Here is a 14,939-nt window from a genome sequence, read left to right as displayed (position 1 = left end):
CGTCGTTTGAAGCTTTGTAAGATCCCAAAAGACGCAGGAATGAGTAGTAGGATTTAAGAGTGTAATAACGGACTGAAACAGAAGATGGCAGCACTGCATGTACAAGGATGCCAGCTGCCCTTAAACCCCGAAGAAGAAGAAGCTGTGTCCCAGAATTCATAGCGCAGCCCTGCTCAGTTTCCAACAATGGCGGTAGCTAGTTAGTTTTAATATTACTCTTATTATTCTTTCTGGGTCACAAAATAAATGTTTAACATATTTTCAGGCGAGAATGTAGCTGTGTAAGCCTCAAATATGTGCTCAGTTTATCAAGACAGCAACATATTTTCAAAAGCGCGCCAACGTTTTCGGAGACATCTGTTACCCACTAGCTCGATAGCTAGCCGGGGGCAAGGTCACTAGAGCCGTGAGAACAGCGGACTCCCGGCAAATCGTTTACAAACCCACTGCCGTCTTTCGCTACTCAGGTTAAACATGATATATGAGTCACTTAGATAACTGAAAAATGTTATTGTTTGGCTTTTTTTTTAGTATTTTATTTGTTCCTGAGTAAATCGGTTTGGCTGAGATTAAAGTTATAGTTTTTACACAGCTGAATAAACGTCAAGCAGACAGCTGATTATCAGAAGTGTGAGATGCTCGAGAATTTACTCCGGTGTCCTGTTATATTTTAGATGGCAAGGAGTTTATTAAACTCCACCGAAACAATCTGCAGATTTCATTAAAATTTAATAAACTGTCATCTTGTCTTTTTAGTTAGCACCTTAAACACTTAAAGCTGTAAGCTAATGATAGTTATATAAGAGCAGATGCTGCTGGTGCAATAAGCTGTACGTTTTATGTCCAATGGATTTGATTAGTCGACTAATCGCAAAAATAATCGGTGACTAGTCGACTATCAAAATAATCGTTTGTGGCAGCCCTATGTTGCAGCTTTAAGGCAGGGATGACTCCTGGAGTTGCTTTCTCACTGCATATGCTTTATTTCACAATCAGATCATAACAAAAACATACAGCAGCTCCTCTCCAACTCCTAGCCCTTTGCTGCGGTGGAAAAAGAACGACTCCAATCCCCTTCAGGGAACATACGTACAAAAGAGTTTTCCTGACACACCAATGGGGCGTTCAATGCCATCTTGTAAATATGAGTACTCTGGCAGAATAACAGTTCAAATGAAAAATACACCAGAACAAACAAGCAAACAAAAAAGAAGTGTGGGGTACCTTTGAACCAATGAACAAAGTATAACAATTTATACTTTTTAACATAACCCGGCCCCGTCAATATGTGTAACTCTCACACCTAGAACACAGACATTCTTTAAACAAAATCACCCATGATGTACAAGCAATTATCAGCACCCCTCCAGAAGCAGAAGAGAAAACTATAATTGTCCCTGTAGGCTAAATATGCAGTTATTACACAATAATGAGTGACTCGAACCGTTGGTTGTGACTGACAGCAATAGAGACAAAGAAACAAACAGAAAGCTGGTTGGACCCAACACAATGTGCTCAGACACATTACACAGGAGATCCAGCAGAGTAACGTAGATTGCAATGAAGGAGAAACACATGATCTTTAACGGAGCACAAATTAGACTGTTGGAAGGCTGGTGATATATTTAAAGCACAAATCACATTTTATTGATAGCAGCATTATTGAATAAATAAAGTAGACTAAGTTTTGTTTATTTTTTATTTGTGATAAAGTTGTATGAAAGAGTTAGGATAGAAAGTGTTAAACAAGTTATTTGAATGTTGCTATTTAAACTATTTTGTACATTTTGTAAAGCATCTCGTACCTCTGCTTTATTGCTGTTGATGCCAAAGAAACATACATCAATACATACATCTACATTCAATGCTGGCATTTACAACTTTTAAGGTGATTTTAGACCTTGTGATTATTATATTTTTAATGTTTTTCCTCCCTCAGTTAAAAAAAATGCTGTTGCTATTTAAGCCCTTGTAAATACGACATTTGTGGAGGGGTCTTCGATGACAGTTATGTGAAGATGTTATGGGAAAAGGAGGGAGGGATGTGTATTTCTAGGGAAGAATGGACTCAGATGTGGGAATGGCAATGGAGGAGTACTTCCTCCAAAAGCTGGAGGGAGTTCGGATGGAAAACTCTGATAAGGTTCTTTATCACTCCATGTCAAAAGGCTCACTATGATGGGAATCCTCCCGTGTGCTGGAGAAACTGTGGATACCAAGGAGCCCATCACACCCATATTATGTGGGACTGTCCTGTGCTACGGACTTACTGGAAAGACATTCATGGTATATTACAAGGCATTTTTAACTGTACATTCCCTCAGGATATGAAGACAATTTTTTTTGGCTGTATACCGCAGAACTGGTCCAAAAATGACATATGTCTGTTAAGAGCTTTATTGGTTGCAAGTAAGAAATGTATAACAAAGAAATGGTCCTCGCAAGACATACCGACTTTGTCATTATGGTGGGAAATTACGTTAGAGATATATAGGATGGAGGAAGTAACAGCTCATGTTAATGACAGGATGGCCTGGTTCCATCTGTGTTGGGATAAGTGGGTCCAATACGTTAATACCTATAAACCGAATTTTCTCTTTAAAGCTTGAAACCACCAATTTAGTTAATTTGCTTACTCCCGACAGAGCTTTCTCCTTTTATTTTATATACCGTATATATAATTTTTTTCCTTTTTTTTTTCTCTTTCTTTCTCACTGTCTTTCTTCCTTCTCGTTTTGTTTCGTTTTTCTCTTGTAAACTGTGTTAATTAATGCCTGTAATCATCTTTGTGAGGTAATATTGTAGAAATAAAGAATATAAAAAAAAAAAAAGTAAATACGACATTTGACATTTTTGTAATTTTCAATTAATGCAGATTAAAATAAAATTAGCTTAAATCGAATCTGAATCATGCTTTCAGCTCTGACCTTTGGTTTCAGTGTTAATATATTTGTAATGCATTTTACCATGGTGTTGCTTTTTTGCAATCAAATTGATTTATTTATACTTTTTAACACTGCTTATTTATAAAAAAAAAAGATTGTTTTTTTTAAAAACAAAACAAAAAAAACAAAACAACAGCCAGTTAAATTTAAGTAAATGGTTATAGATTAAACTGTGAAAGTAAATTCATGATCCTCTTTTTTCCTGCATTGGCTTTTTATCCACCTGTGGCATTTTTCTATAATATTGAAATTGGACAAAAATCAAAAGAAAATAAATAAATTAAGATTCTTCTCTTTTAACCTTTTGCGCAGCCTGGTGTTTAAATTTATTCTTGAGTTCCAGTGATTTCATTTCTAACGGACGAGAAACAGCAAGGTATGTGGCAGCAAGAAGAGCGTATATGTGACCGTGCGTATGTGAAACGACAACAGCAAAAGTAGGTCAGTGCATTGGCCAGCCAGAAAACACAGGCGTGGTGACCGAGGGAAGGGTGAGGAGGGGGAGGACGCTGCTGTGTGAAATGAGCGGGTAAGTGGATGAGTGTAGCTGCTGGAGAAATGCTAGCTGGGCTGTTACATCACCTATCGGCCTTATAGATTTACACATACAGTACATGGAGAACTTTCACTCCTACACGCCCCACTTAAACTTATACTGACCTAAAGTCAAATCTATACTTTAAACTTTATCTCAGGTTTCTAATTACTTCTATTTAATTAGGACTTTTTGGTCAAATGTACTTTGTTTGGAGTAGCAAAAATGTTTGGTATATAACTTGGTATCTTGGTATATACATATACATGTATATTGTTTTTTACATTTATATCTTTATAGTGATTTGTTTTTCCTTCGGGAGTATATAGACATAAATCACTTTAATATCACTAACAAATAAATAATAATTGTGATAAATAAATTAAAACAACAAAATATTTGGCACAGGGAAGTCAGCACTTGACAGGCTGTCTGTGGGATGTTATTTCACTTTTTGTTGCCGATGTTTAATCACTGACACCGCAATCACACTAGAGACCGGTTGGTGATCCCCTGGCAACCTCCAGTTGTTAGTGACAAATGTGGGTTCCTTAACCACTTGGATGTTGCTAGGTGAAACTGGTCACAAACATAGCACTGCACCGAAAACCTTCTTGTGCTCGCTTTGGTTGCTAGCAGATTGCTCCAGTTACTGGAGTTTGGTGGACCACACCAAGTTGTCTGCAATACGAATTTCACTGATTACCACGAATTAGAGATGGACCGATCCGATATTACGCATCGGTCCGACACTGACCTAAATTACTGGATCGGATATCGAAGAGAAATAAAAAATGTAATCAGATCCATTAAATATCACAAAATCATTTAACAAAACTTGCGACATGGCGTAACTCAGCTCATAACCTTAGCACGTCGGAGCAGCATGCGTCATGTGATAGAGCGGCTGTGGCGTGCAAGACCTGTCGGTGGTCTGGTTGAGTATTTAGTATTTATTTATTTATTGTCATTGTCAAGAACAATGAAATTGCGTTTGGGGCTTCCATACAACCCAAAAAAAAGAAGAAAATAATAAATACCCCTTAAAACCCAAGTGTACATATTTAACCCAGTGTGACTCCAATGCAATAAGACAATCCTTAGCAATAATGTTCATAGAAATTCAGACAAAGACCTGAGAAACATGACAAAATACAACAATGCAACCCATTCAATATTATTGTACTGTGAGATATGATATCAGATATGATAGTTATCTATTTAAGAAAGAGGGGGGGGCAGGAGGGGGAAGAGAATAAAGATATGATGCACCAATGCAGACCAGTTCATTGCTATTAAGAAGTTGGATATGGTTATTGTCCGTGAGAGGGGGGCAGAGAGTTCAGGAGCCTCACAGCCTGTGGATACAGGCTGTTGGCCAGTCTGGATGTTCTGGCCTGTATAGACCTGTACCTTCTCCCTGAGGGCAGCAGATGGAAAAGGTGGCGCGCAGGGTGATGTTGGTCCCGCAGGATACTGTGCACCCTCCTCAGACAGCGAGTGGGGAAGATATTACTGATCTCTGGCAGACTTGTTCCAATAATTCTGCCAGCTTCCTTCACCACCCGCTGGAGTGCTTGCTGATCGGTCTTGGTGCAGCTGGGGAACCACACTAGAAATCCATACGTCAGAACGCTGCTGATGGCACAGTTGTAGAAGTTCAACATCAGAGATCTGGGAACGTGTGCGCTCCGCAGTCTCCTCAGGTAGTAGAGGCGCTGTTGGGCCTTCCGTACAACTGAGGTGATATGGTTGCCCCAGGACAGGTCCTCGGTCACAGTTACCCCCAAGAATTTAAAACTGCTCACCCTCTCCACCGCCTCACTGCCAATGAAGAGAGGCAGATGGTTGTTATGACCCCTCTTCCGGAAATCTACAATGATCTCCTTGGTCTTTTTGGTGTTTAAGACCAAGTTATTGTCGTGGCACCATGACTCTAGTTGTTGCACCTCTGTCCTATAGTTTGTCTCATCATTGTTGGATATAAGTCCGAGCACTGTAGTGTCATCTGCAAACTTAACAATGAGATTGGACGCGCAGGAGGAAATACAGTCATGGGTGAAGAGAGTGTATAGCAGAGGGCTCAGAACACACCCCTGAGGGGCACCGGTGTTGACCACAAGGGTGGAAGAGGTGTTCTTACCCACTCTGACACTCTGTCTACGGTTAGTGAGGAAGTCCACAATCCAGTTGCACAGAGAGGAGTTAAGTCCCAGTTGGTGGAGTTTGGGACGTAGTTTGTATGGCCGGATGGTATTAAAAGCCGAGCTGTAGTCTACAAAGAGGAGCTGTGCATAGGTATTCCTGTGTTCCAAGTGCTTCAGTAATGTGTGCAGCACTGTGGCGATCGCATCCTCGGTTGACCGGTTCTCCCTGTATGCAAACTGGTGCGAGTCCAGGGATGGTGGAAAAGCAGCTCTGATGTGTTTAATGACCAGTCTCTCCAGGCATTTGGCGGGAATGGGGGTGAGTGCCACAGGTCTGAAATCGTTCAGACATGTGACATTTGACTGTTTTGGGATGGGAACGATGGTTGCTGCTTTGAAACAGGATGGTACCAGTGAACAGGACAACGAGGTGTTATATATAGAGGTGAAGACGTCCGCCAGGTCTTTTAGCACCCGGCCCAGCACTCCATCCGGCCCGGCCGCCTTCCTGGTGTTAATGCTCCGGAACACACGCCTCAGCTCATGAGTGCTCAGGACCGGAGCAGGGTCGGTTGAGGGGAGAGGGGACAGGACAGGGTCGGTGTTCTCCCTGTCAAAACGGGCATAAAAGAGATTTAGATCCTCAGCCAGAGTAGAACTGTCGGCTGAGGGTGATGGTGTTCTTCTTTTGTAGTCCGTGATAGCCCTGATGCCCTCCCAGACCTGCCTTGGGTTTGTGTTGTTCTCAAACCTGGCCTCGATACGCCTCCTGTGCTGCTGCTTGGCAGTCTTGATGCCTCTTCTCAGGTTGGCCCTGGCAGCACTGTATGCCTCCTGGTCCCCGGATTTGAAAGCGTTGTTCCTTGTTCGAATAAGTTGTTGAACTCCGTGTGTCATCCAGGGTGGATTATTAGGGAACACACGGAATCGTTTCCAAGTTGTTACATTGTCCACACAGAAACAGATGTAGTCCAAGACAGTGGAGGTGTAACTGTCCAATGCGACACGATTGTCAGTGTCCTGCACCTTGAATACATCCCAGTCTGTGCAGTGGAAACAGTCCTGAAGCATCGGAATAGCATCCTGCGGCCATGTTCTCACGGTTTTGGTTGTAATCCCAGTGCTCTTGATCTTTTGTGTGTATATTGGGTGTAGCAGAAGGGAGAGATGGTCTGACCCAGGTGGGGATAAGCCTGGGCTCTGTACGCATTCGCCATGTTGGTGTACACCTGGTCCAACGTTCTATCTCCTCTGGTAGCACACTTCACATTACGGTGGAAATTGTGAAGTACAGATTTCAGGTCCGCGTGGTTAAAATCCCCAGCCGCAATAAAGACACTGTCCGGGTGTGCTACCAGGCTGTTATTGATGCTGCTGCTCAATTGTGCTAACGCTAGCTTAGCATTAGCATCTGGTGGAATGTAAACAGCGCAGATGTAAACGGCAGAAAATTCCCGAGGGAGATAGAATGGACGGCACTTTAACACCAACAGTTCTACCTCCGTACTGCACAGTTTTTCCGTTACCGTGACGTTCGTGCACCAAAGGTTGTTAATATAGATGCACAGCCCCCCGCCAGTCTTCTTACCCGAGTCCGCAGACCTGTCGGCTCGATAGGCGGTGCGGCCTGCTAGATTGATAGCCGCATCGGGAATGGCGCTGTCCAGCCAGGTTTCAGTGAAAATCATGCACGAACAGTTATTAAAAGTCCGTCGAGTGGCGATCTGCAGTCGTATTTCATCCAGTTTGTAACGGATTGAACGGGCGTTGGAGAGGAATATGATCGGGAGTGGTGGTTTAAACGGACTAGTCTTTAGCCGTGCCCACAGGCCTCCCCGCTTGCCTCTCTTCTGCCTCCGCTCGCAACGTCTCCTCCTGCGGCTTGCTGTTGCGGGTAGCCCCGGGGGTTGCTTAACGATCTCCGGGGGGATGAGATACTCGGATGTTAGTTGAAGATCTCCACGGCTTAGTTGTAGTAGATCATCTCTGTTGTATTGAAGTAACCCCAGACTGTGTGAAATAATACACAGTACCACCAAAAGTGCAAAAGTGTAGGAGCTCCGGGCCGCTGCGTCTGCGCGCCGCCATCTTGGTTGCTGCTGAACCTTTGAACCTGGTTGAGCAGTTGGAGCCTCGGTGCTATTTGGTGTTTGGTGCTTCGGCTGTTAAAGTGCATCTTATCTTAATTTTTTGGATTCTTTCCTACAGTTTTAATACTTCTTAATGGTTTTCAGATCCTGATAATCCGAGCTGCAAAGCAGAAGGGCATCCAGGTCACATGCGAGGTCGCCCCTCACCACCTCTTCCTATGTGAGGACAATGTGGCGCAGATCGGCGACGGTCGAGCGCAGGTTCGACCCATGCTGGGAACACGCGAGGACATGGAGACACTCTGGGAAAATCTGGACATTATCGACTGCTTTGCTACAGACCACGGTCAGAGAGCATTCATTTTCTGTCACGATCATGCAGACAGACTTGTCTTCGACCTTCCTGAACTGTACGGTTTTTGTTTTGTTTTGCTAGCTCCTCACTCTGTAGACGAGAAGAACAGTGAGCGTCCTCCTCCTGGTTACCCCGGTCTGGAAACAATGCTGCCTCTGCTGCTCACCGCCGTCAGTGATGGACGTCTGACTCTGGATGATATTACCAGACGTCTTTATGACAATCCACGCAGGATCTTCAACCTGCCCGTTCAGGAAAACACCTACGTGGAGGTAAACAGACAAACACAATTAAAGGGAATTCATTTTAAGGAGACATTATTTTGATGCAGTAATTAGCAGCCTATCTGTACTCTGATGAAATATGTTCCTAATTATTTATCAATTACGTGTCTTTCAGGTGGACCTCGAGCAGGAGTGGGTTATTCCTCAGGCCATGCAGTTCACTAAGTCTAAGTGGACTCCTTTCGAAGGTATGAAGGTGAAAGGTAAAGTCCGCCGCGTGGTCCTGCGAGGAGAGGTGGCCTACATCGACGGCCAGGTCAGCATTCGTGCATTTTGCTTTTGAACAAGAAAACAAAGAGAATAAATGTAGTTGATCTAATAAAGTACGTGTCCTGTCTCCTTCAGGTGCTCGTGCCTCCAGGTTACGGTGAGGATGTGAAGACTTGGCCCACTTCTTCCACCCATCCTCCAGAACCTGTCAAAGAAACTCCAATGGTAATAAAAGTGAATGCGGTAATAATGCAGCTGCCTTCCATGCTTTCTGTTGTAAGATAAAGACTCTACAATAATATTACATCACATTGGTGTTTTGGCCACCACCATGATTATTTTTGGAGCCAAAATTGACCAGATTTAAGAAGAGAGTGAAGTTATCTGCCAACACTAACACACTTCTTTAGCAGCCATAGCCATGAAGAACGTGCACACAGCAGCAGATATCGGCTAGTTGATGCTAAGTAAACGTAACTGAAAGAAAACACTAGAATTTCATTCAACAAATTGAATAAAAGAACTTCTTAGATGTAATTAGTTTAAAATGCTGTAAAAGACACAGCAAGCAAAATCGAGAGGTTCAGATCAGTGATTAAAGTTGGTGTTTCTTCCATGCCTGAAATGTCTGGTAGGAGGCAAACAGCAGGTATCAACTTGTTCCTTTTGAAATGTGGAGGAATAGCAGCTCCTCACTTTATTTCTAAGAAAGAGGTCTTAGACACCACCGTTTGGAGGAAGCTCTTTTCCGGTGCTTATATCCCCGGTCTTCTTTCTTATGAGCGTAGATGACATCTAAAAAGTTCACAGAATTTGAACGTACAGCTAACAGAGTTTAATTACAAACAAAAACATTTAAAGCCTGTACTTAGAACTGTTTTGAGTGTTTCTTGAACTCCTCTATGTGGGGATTACTTCATGTGTTTTGTTTACATTAATTCTGCTCCATCAGACTCCTGAGCGTCAGCGTCCAACTCCACCCCGGGATGGAGTGCGGACTCGAGCTGCGAGCCCACGACGCATTGGTGGAGAAAGCCGCTACCTGCTGCCGTCCCGCATCCACCGTGCCTCTGATCCCGGCCTGCCACCTGGTATTACAGCTCCCAGAATGCTTTGGAACAGCAGTTTTTTGTTTTACCTCGAGGGTTTCTCCCAATGTTGCTCACACTTTACGTTTGATGGTTCAGAAGGAACGAAGCCTGGAAATACTCAAGGTATCTCCTAAACGTGCCTCATGTTACTGCACTATTCACTAATTTCAGTTATGTGCTGTTACAATGGTGGATGTTCGTATCAAACATGACCAAAGTTATAGAATGATGAGGTACCTTAAAGTAATCCCTCATTCCTCATGCCTTCCTGTTCAGGGTAAAGTAATGGCCTCCATATTCTATGAGGTCAGCACTCGCACCAGCAGTTCCTTCGCAGCGGCCATGCAGCGTTTGGGCGGCTCCGTCGTCCATTCCAGCGAGGCCACTTCCTCCTCGCTGAAGGGAGAATCGCTGGCGGACTCTGTCCAGATCATGAGTGGCTACGCTGACGTCCTCGTGCTGCGTCACCCAACACCTGGAGCTGTAGAGGTGGATTTTAGATGGATACTTTTTTTTATTAAAAGTTTTCTTTACGTAAAAGAAAATAAACACTAATTGGTCATAAAAGTAACTGCAGCAGCACCCTGTTGTGTGTTTTTTGATGCTTGTTTAGTTTGAAGATGAGTTTTTAATATCTTACGCACGTGACTCCTCCTTCGTATTGTTTGCTGATGATACCACTCTGTACTGCTCAGCTAAAAACTTAGAACAGCTTCTGACTACAGCGGAAAAGGAGTTAAATATATTAAAAAACTGGTTTGATGTAAATAAGTTATCATTAAATATAAAGAAAACAAAATTGATTATTTTTGGCACTAGACAAATGAAAAATGTATCTAAAATAAGGGTTAATGGAATTGAAATTGAAAGAGTGTACGAAAATAAATTTCTTGGAGTGATAATTGATGATAAGCTGAGTTGGAAGTCTCATATAAACCACGTGAAAACAAAAATGTCAAAAACCATTGCTATTCTCTATAAAACAAAGCATGTCCTGAACAAAAAATCATTATACACACTTTATTGTACTCTGTTGCTTCCATATATGACTTACTGTCTGGAGATATGGGGTAATGCATATAAAACGAACACTCTTCATATTTTCAAGTTACAAAAAAAAGCTATAAGAATTATAAACCAATCAAACTATATAGAACCAACTAACATTTTGTTTATTAATCTGAATACCCTGAAATTTTATGATTTAGTTGAATATAAAATGGCACAGATAATGTATAAAGCACAAAATAACTTGCTTTGCCCCAGTACTCAGAAGCTGTTCAAAGTCAGAGAGAGTCAATATGACTTAAGGGGAACAGATTTCTTTAAAAAAAACAAGATAAGGACAAATATAAAGCAGAGATGTGTTTCTGTTAGAGGAGTTAACCTGTGGAATAGTTATGACAGTGATTTAAAAAGGTGTAGTTCATTTTCCTTGTTTAAAAACATGTTTAAAAATAGAGTAATAGAAAAATATATAAATCAAGAATGAAAAGAGCAAAAAGGAGAAAAAAAAACAACCTCTTGATTCTTTTGCTTTGATGTAGTTACTTATCTAAGGTGGAAAGTTTTTTTTTCTTTGGTTTTTTTTTTTTGTTTGTTTGGTTTTTGCTTTGTTTTATTATTTTCTTCAAGCCCTGTGTACAGGAGCTGCATACAAAAAGATATTTTGTGAAAAGGGTTGGCGTAATAAGCAAATGCTTCAGCCAATACCTTTTGATTAGCCTTGTCTCATGCTTTCTTTCTTTATGGTAGATTTTTGTTCTGTTTTCACTGTTTTTTTGTTTTTGTTTTTTTTTCACTGTTTTCACTGAGATTTGAATTTGAATGCTAATCAATAAAATCAAAATCAAATCAATTCTCAGAGCGCGTCCCGTCAGTGCCGTAAGCCGCTGATCAATGCTGGCGACGGTGTCGGGGAGCATCCCACTCAGGCCCTGTTGGACGTCTTCACCATCAGAGAGGAGCTGGGAACGGTCAACGGCATGACGGTGAGCGACATGATTCCTTTTTAATTTAATCTTCAGCCAGAATAAAACTTTACATGAAAACATGTTAAAACTGTGGCGTCTGTCAGATAACGATGGTTGGACATCTGAAACATGGCCGAACGGTTCATTCCCTCGCCAAACTGCTGACCCAGTACCGCATCACTCTGCGTTACGTGGCTCCCAAAAACCTCCACATGCCAGCAGAGATCGTCAGCTACGTGGCCTCAAAGGGCATCAAACAGGTGAGGACTAAACATGGTTACACAGCAAAGAGGAGTTTTCACAAATATGTACTAAAAACTGCTAATTTAAAAAAACATGTTTGTTTGCAGGAGGAGTTTGACAGCATCGAGGAGGCTCTGCCTGACACCGACGTCCTCTACATGACGAGGATCCAGAAGGAGAGGTTTGCATCTGAGGAGGAGTACAAAGCCGTAAGTTTCATTTCACCGACGGGTTTTATTTTGTGACACAGATACTTGCATATACTCACAGCGCATCTGTAGTTAGGCCTGGTGCTTCCTGCCTCATGCTGGCCCGGTAATCGTTTTTGATATCGTTCAGTTGGTCTCATGGTGACATTTTCCCTAATCCACTATTCTGCACTGCAAACTCCACTGACTCCATCTGGTGAAGCTGGAGTTTGCCTGCATTTGGAGTTCATCTTTAGTGGAAAGCAGCTGATTTGTTCAGTTATTCGTCACAAAGTTCTTTCCAAATGAAATATTTCTAGAGGCAAAACTATTAAATAGAATTGTCTTAAGAAAACAAGAAGATATGCGAGAAAGAAGGCGTTCCCTCACCCCTCTACAGATGTAAGCGTGTGGGGAAATATGGAAGTGGAACCCTTTAGCTAAGCATTCATAGGTGCAGACAGAACCAATCAGCTCAGGTCTCATGTGAATGGATGATCCCGGAGTATTTTTGATCTTTAACTGTGACTCTGTTGTTTCTCTCAGTGTTTTGGTCAGTTCGTCCTCACTCCTCACATCATGACTGGAGCCAAACAGAAGATGGTGGTGATGCACCCGCTGCCCAGAGTCAATGAAATCAGGTGAGACGCGCTCAGTCAAATGTCTGACAACAATATCAGTTCCAGCTGTGTTGTTTAAATGTTGCTTGAGCCCTTAAATGGGCTGCAAAAATGTAACGTTTTGTGTACAATGTCTAATTTCAGTACGATTTCTTTTAACTAACTTAAATTTGAACTGAATTTTATTTTAACCCACCTTACATTATTTGCTATTGTGTTGATTAAGTGGACTAATGATCTGTTTCTCTTTGTTATTTCTCTCTCAGTGTGGAGGTGGACACAGACCCGAGGGCGGCATATTTCCGTCAGGCGGAGAATGGCATGTACATCCGAATGGCCCTGCTGGCCACCGTACTGGGCCGATAACTCAGTGTGTGTCACAGGCTGGGTCTCTGACCCAGCGCTCTGAGTTCATTTTGTATTTGTCTCATTTTAGATATGTGATTAGTTTGTGTCATTCCTATTTAGCTTTAGTTAAGGAAAGGCAGTTATTAATTATTGTTTCCTTGGTTTCTATGTTTGAGTTCTTGTATCGTTCATCACGTGTTAGGTCTGTTAAGCTTGTGTTGTCATGTCTAGTTTCAGTGTTTCCTGTTTTATTTTGAAGGAGTCGTGTGTTCTTTGTTCATTGTATTTAGTTTCACTTCCCCCGTCCTGTCATTAGGTTCATGTCAGTCAGCTGTTCCTCCATGTGTTCCCACTTCCCCTAATCACCTCCTGTGTATTTAAGTCCTGTGTTTTCAGTGTGTCATTGTCAGATCGTCTGCTTTGTTTGCAAGCCAAGAAGTTGCGTCAAGTCTCCTCGCGTCAAGTCCATGTTCCTGTTGTAGGTTTTTAAGTTAATTTAGCTCACCCAGTTTAGTTTATTGTTAGCCTTGCATTTTGCCTTTTGTTTCCGTCTGCATTTGGGTCCACCCTTCACTCTACACACAATCAGCCCTGCTGATTGTGACAGTGTGCTGCTTCTTTGTCCTACAAACTGTCAGAGAAACAAAAATGTATCTTTTCTGAAATCTATACATTTCTCATTTCCTGCCCCCGAGGGGTGCAAGTAGGTTTAAATACTAGATTTAATACTGAGTTAAAGTTTATAACATGCTGCTGTAACACAGAACTTTTTTTTTCTCCAGTCACACAAATGTTTACTTGTTTTCTTTCCTGCTGTATTTCAAGATTCCTTTATTTTTACATGTCTTAAAACCATTAACATAATTAACATATAGAACCAGAATCTGTCTTGTTTGAAATGGTTAAGAGATGATCAGTGTTTGTGCATCGATGAGCCAAATCGAGGAGCAAAGGGAAGAAATAGGAAGTGGGTGCTGCTATCGATGTCTCTTTTACATATATATATAATTTGCAGCTGCTGCATCTGATTAATGATGTTTAAAGGGACCAATGAGGATGTCAAAGAAGATAAATCCTGAATGCATTTTTACGTTTAGACCAATTTACTGGACCAGCTTCATCAGATGTTTGTTTGGGTTGGCACAGTCCTCTGAAAACCAGCAATGGTGGTTTACGCCTCGAGGTTTTTCAAAAGAAAATTTCTAACAAAATACAGAGAAAAAAATATTTTTACTACACCAAACAATCCGATTGATATTTTGTTTTAAAATGAGCAAAAGCAAAACTAAGTGTCTAATATATTTCTAGGTTACCGGAAAACCTTCATCATTCCAGCTCTACATGAGTATAATGGTACGATACGACTTACTGCACATGTTTGTATCATGATTTCAGTCTGTTTCAGAGTCGTGACATCCTTGGTTGTATGAAATGGTTGTTTCCCTTTCTTCAAATGTGTTGCATTAACTGCAAGTGGAAACGCACAAATATCCTCAGAGCACAGTCTTTGATGGTTTTGGGGTAATCTCTGTAACTATCAGTAATTTCTTACACTGTTGACAAACTTTTTTTAAAATCAAAATCCAAACGGATGTTTGTAAAGTGTCGAACGACTTCTGTGTCATGTGGAGAAATAAATAATGAAAAAGGATGTTTCTCTTTGTGGTTGATTTCATTTACAGTTTTTTCTGATTGCTTAAGCACATTTATTGTAACTATTGGCTAACTTTGCAAAACTCACAAATAAGAAAACCTGTCACCCAATAATCAAAACATTGTAGTTCTCTTGCAAAAGCAAACACAGCCAGATTAACTCTTCACACCTTCGTAAAAATGGTGTTTCCGTATCAAACAGTACACACAAGCCATCATCTACTAAGCACACAATGCGCCAACTGCACACTGATGGT

General features: G+C 41.6%; 1 protein-coding gene across 1 annotated transcript; it reads left to right on the top strand.

The window, feature by feature from the left end:
* The first annotated feature begins 8,703 nt into the window (after positions 1-8,703).
* LOC309688894 (multifunctional protein CAD-like) lies at positions 8,704-14,680 on the top strand. Its single transcript, XM_082504968.1, has 8 exons — positions 8,704-8,791; positions 9,519-9,780; positions 9,934-10,146; positions 11,523-11,648; positions 11,735-11,890; positions 11,981-12,082; positions 12,608-12,702; positions 12,948-14,680. The coding sequence occupies exons 2-8, from the start codon at positions 9,553-9,555 to the stop codon at positions 13,045-13,047; spliced, it is 1,020 nt and encodes a 339-aa protein (XP_082361094.1). The 5' UTR covers positions 8,704-8,791; positions 9,519-9,552; the 3' UTR covers positions 13,048-14,680.
* Positions 14,681-14,939: the final 259 nt, after the last annotated feature.

This window comes from Aulonocara stuartgranti, assembly GCF_965226115.1.
Source record: "Aulonocara stuartgranti genome assembly, chromosome: 15".
NCBI classification, from domain to species: domain Eukaryota; kingdom Metazoa; phylum Chordata; class Actinopteri; order Cichliformes; family Cichlidae; genus Aulonocara; species Aulonocara stuartgranti.
The sequence above is the reverse complement of the archived record's forward strand: the minus strand, read 5'-3'. Positions and strand labels throughout refer to the sequence as shown.

Excerpts from the sequence above, each read along its gene's own strand:
- LOC309688894 (XM_082504968.1), top strand. The coding sequence starts at position 9,553 with ATGGAGTGCGGACTCGAGCTGCGAGCCCACGACGCATTGGTGGAGAAA. Across the intron at positions 12,083-12,607 it reads CTGAGGAGGAGTACAAAGCC|TGTTTTGGTCAGTTCGTCCT; the intron begins GTAAGTTTCATT and ends TGTTTCTCTCAG. Across the intron at positions 12,703-12,947 it reads CCCAGAGTCAATGAAATCAG|TGTGGAGGTGGACACAGACC; the intron begins GTGAGACGCGCT and ends TTTCTCTCTCAG.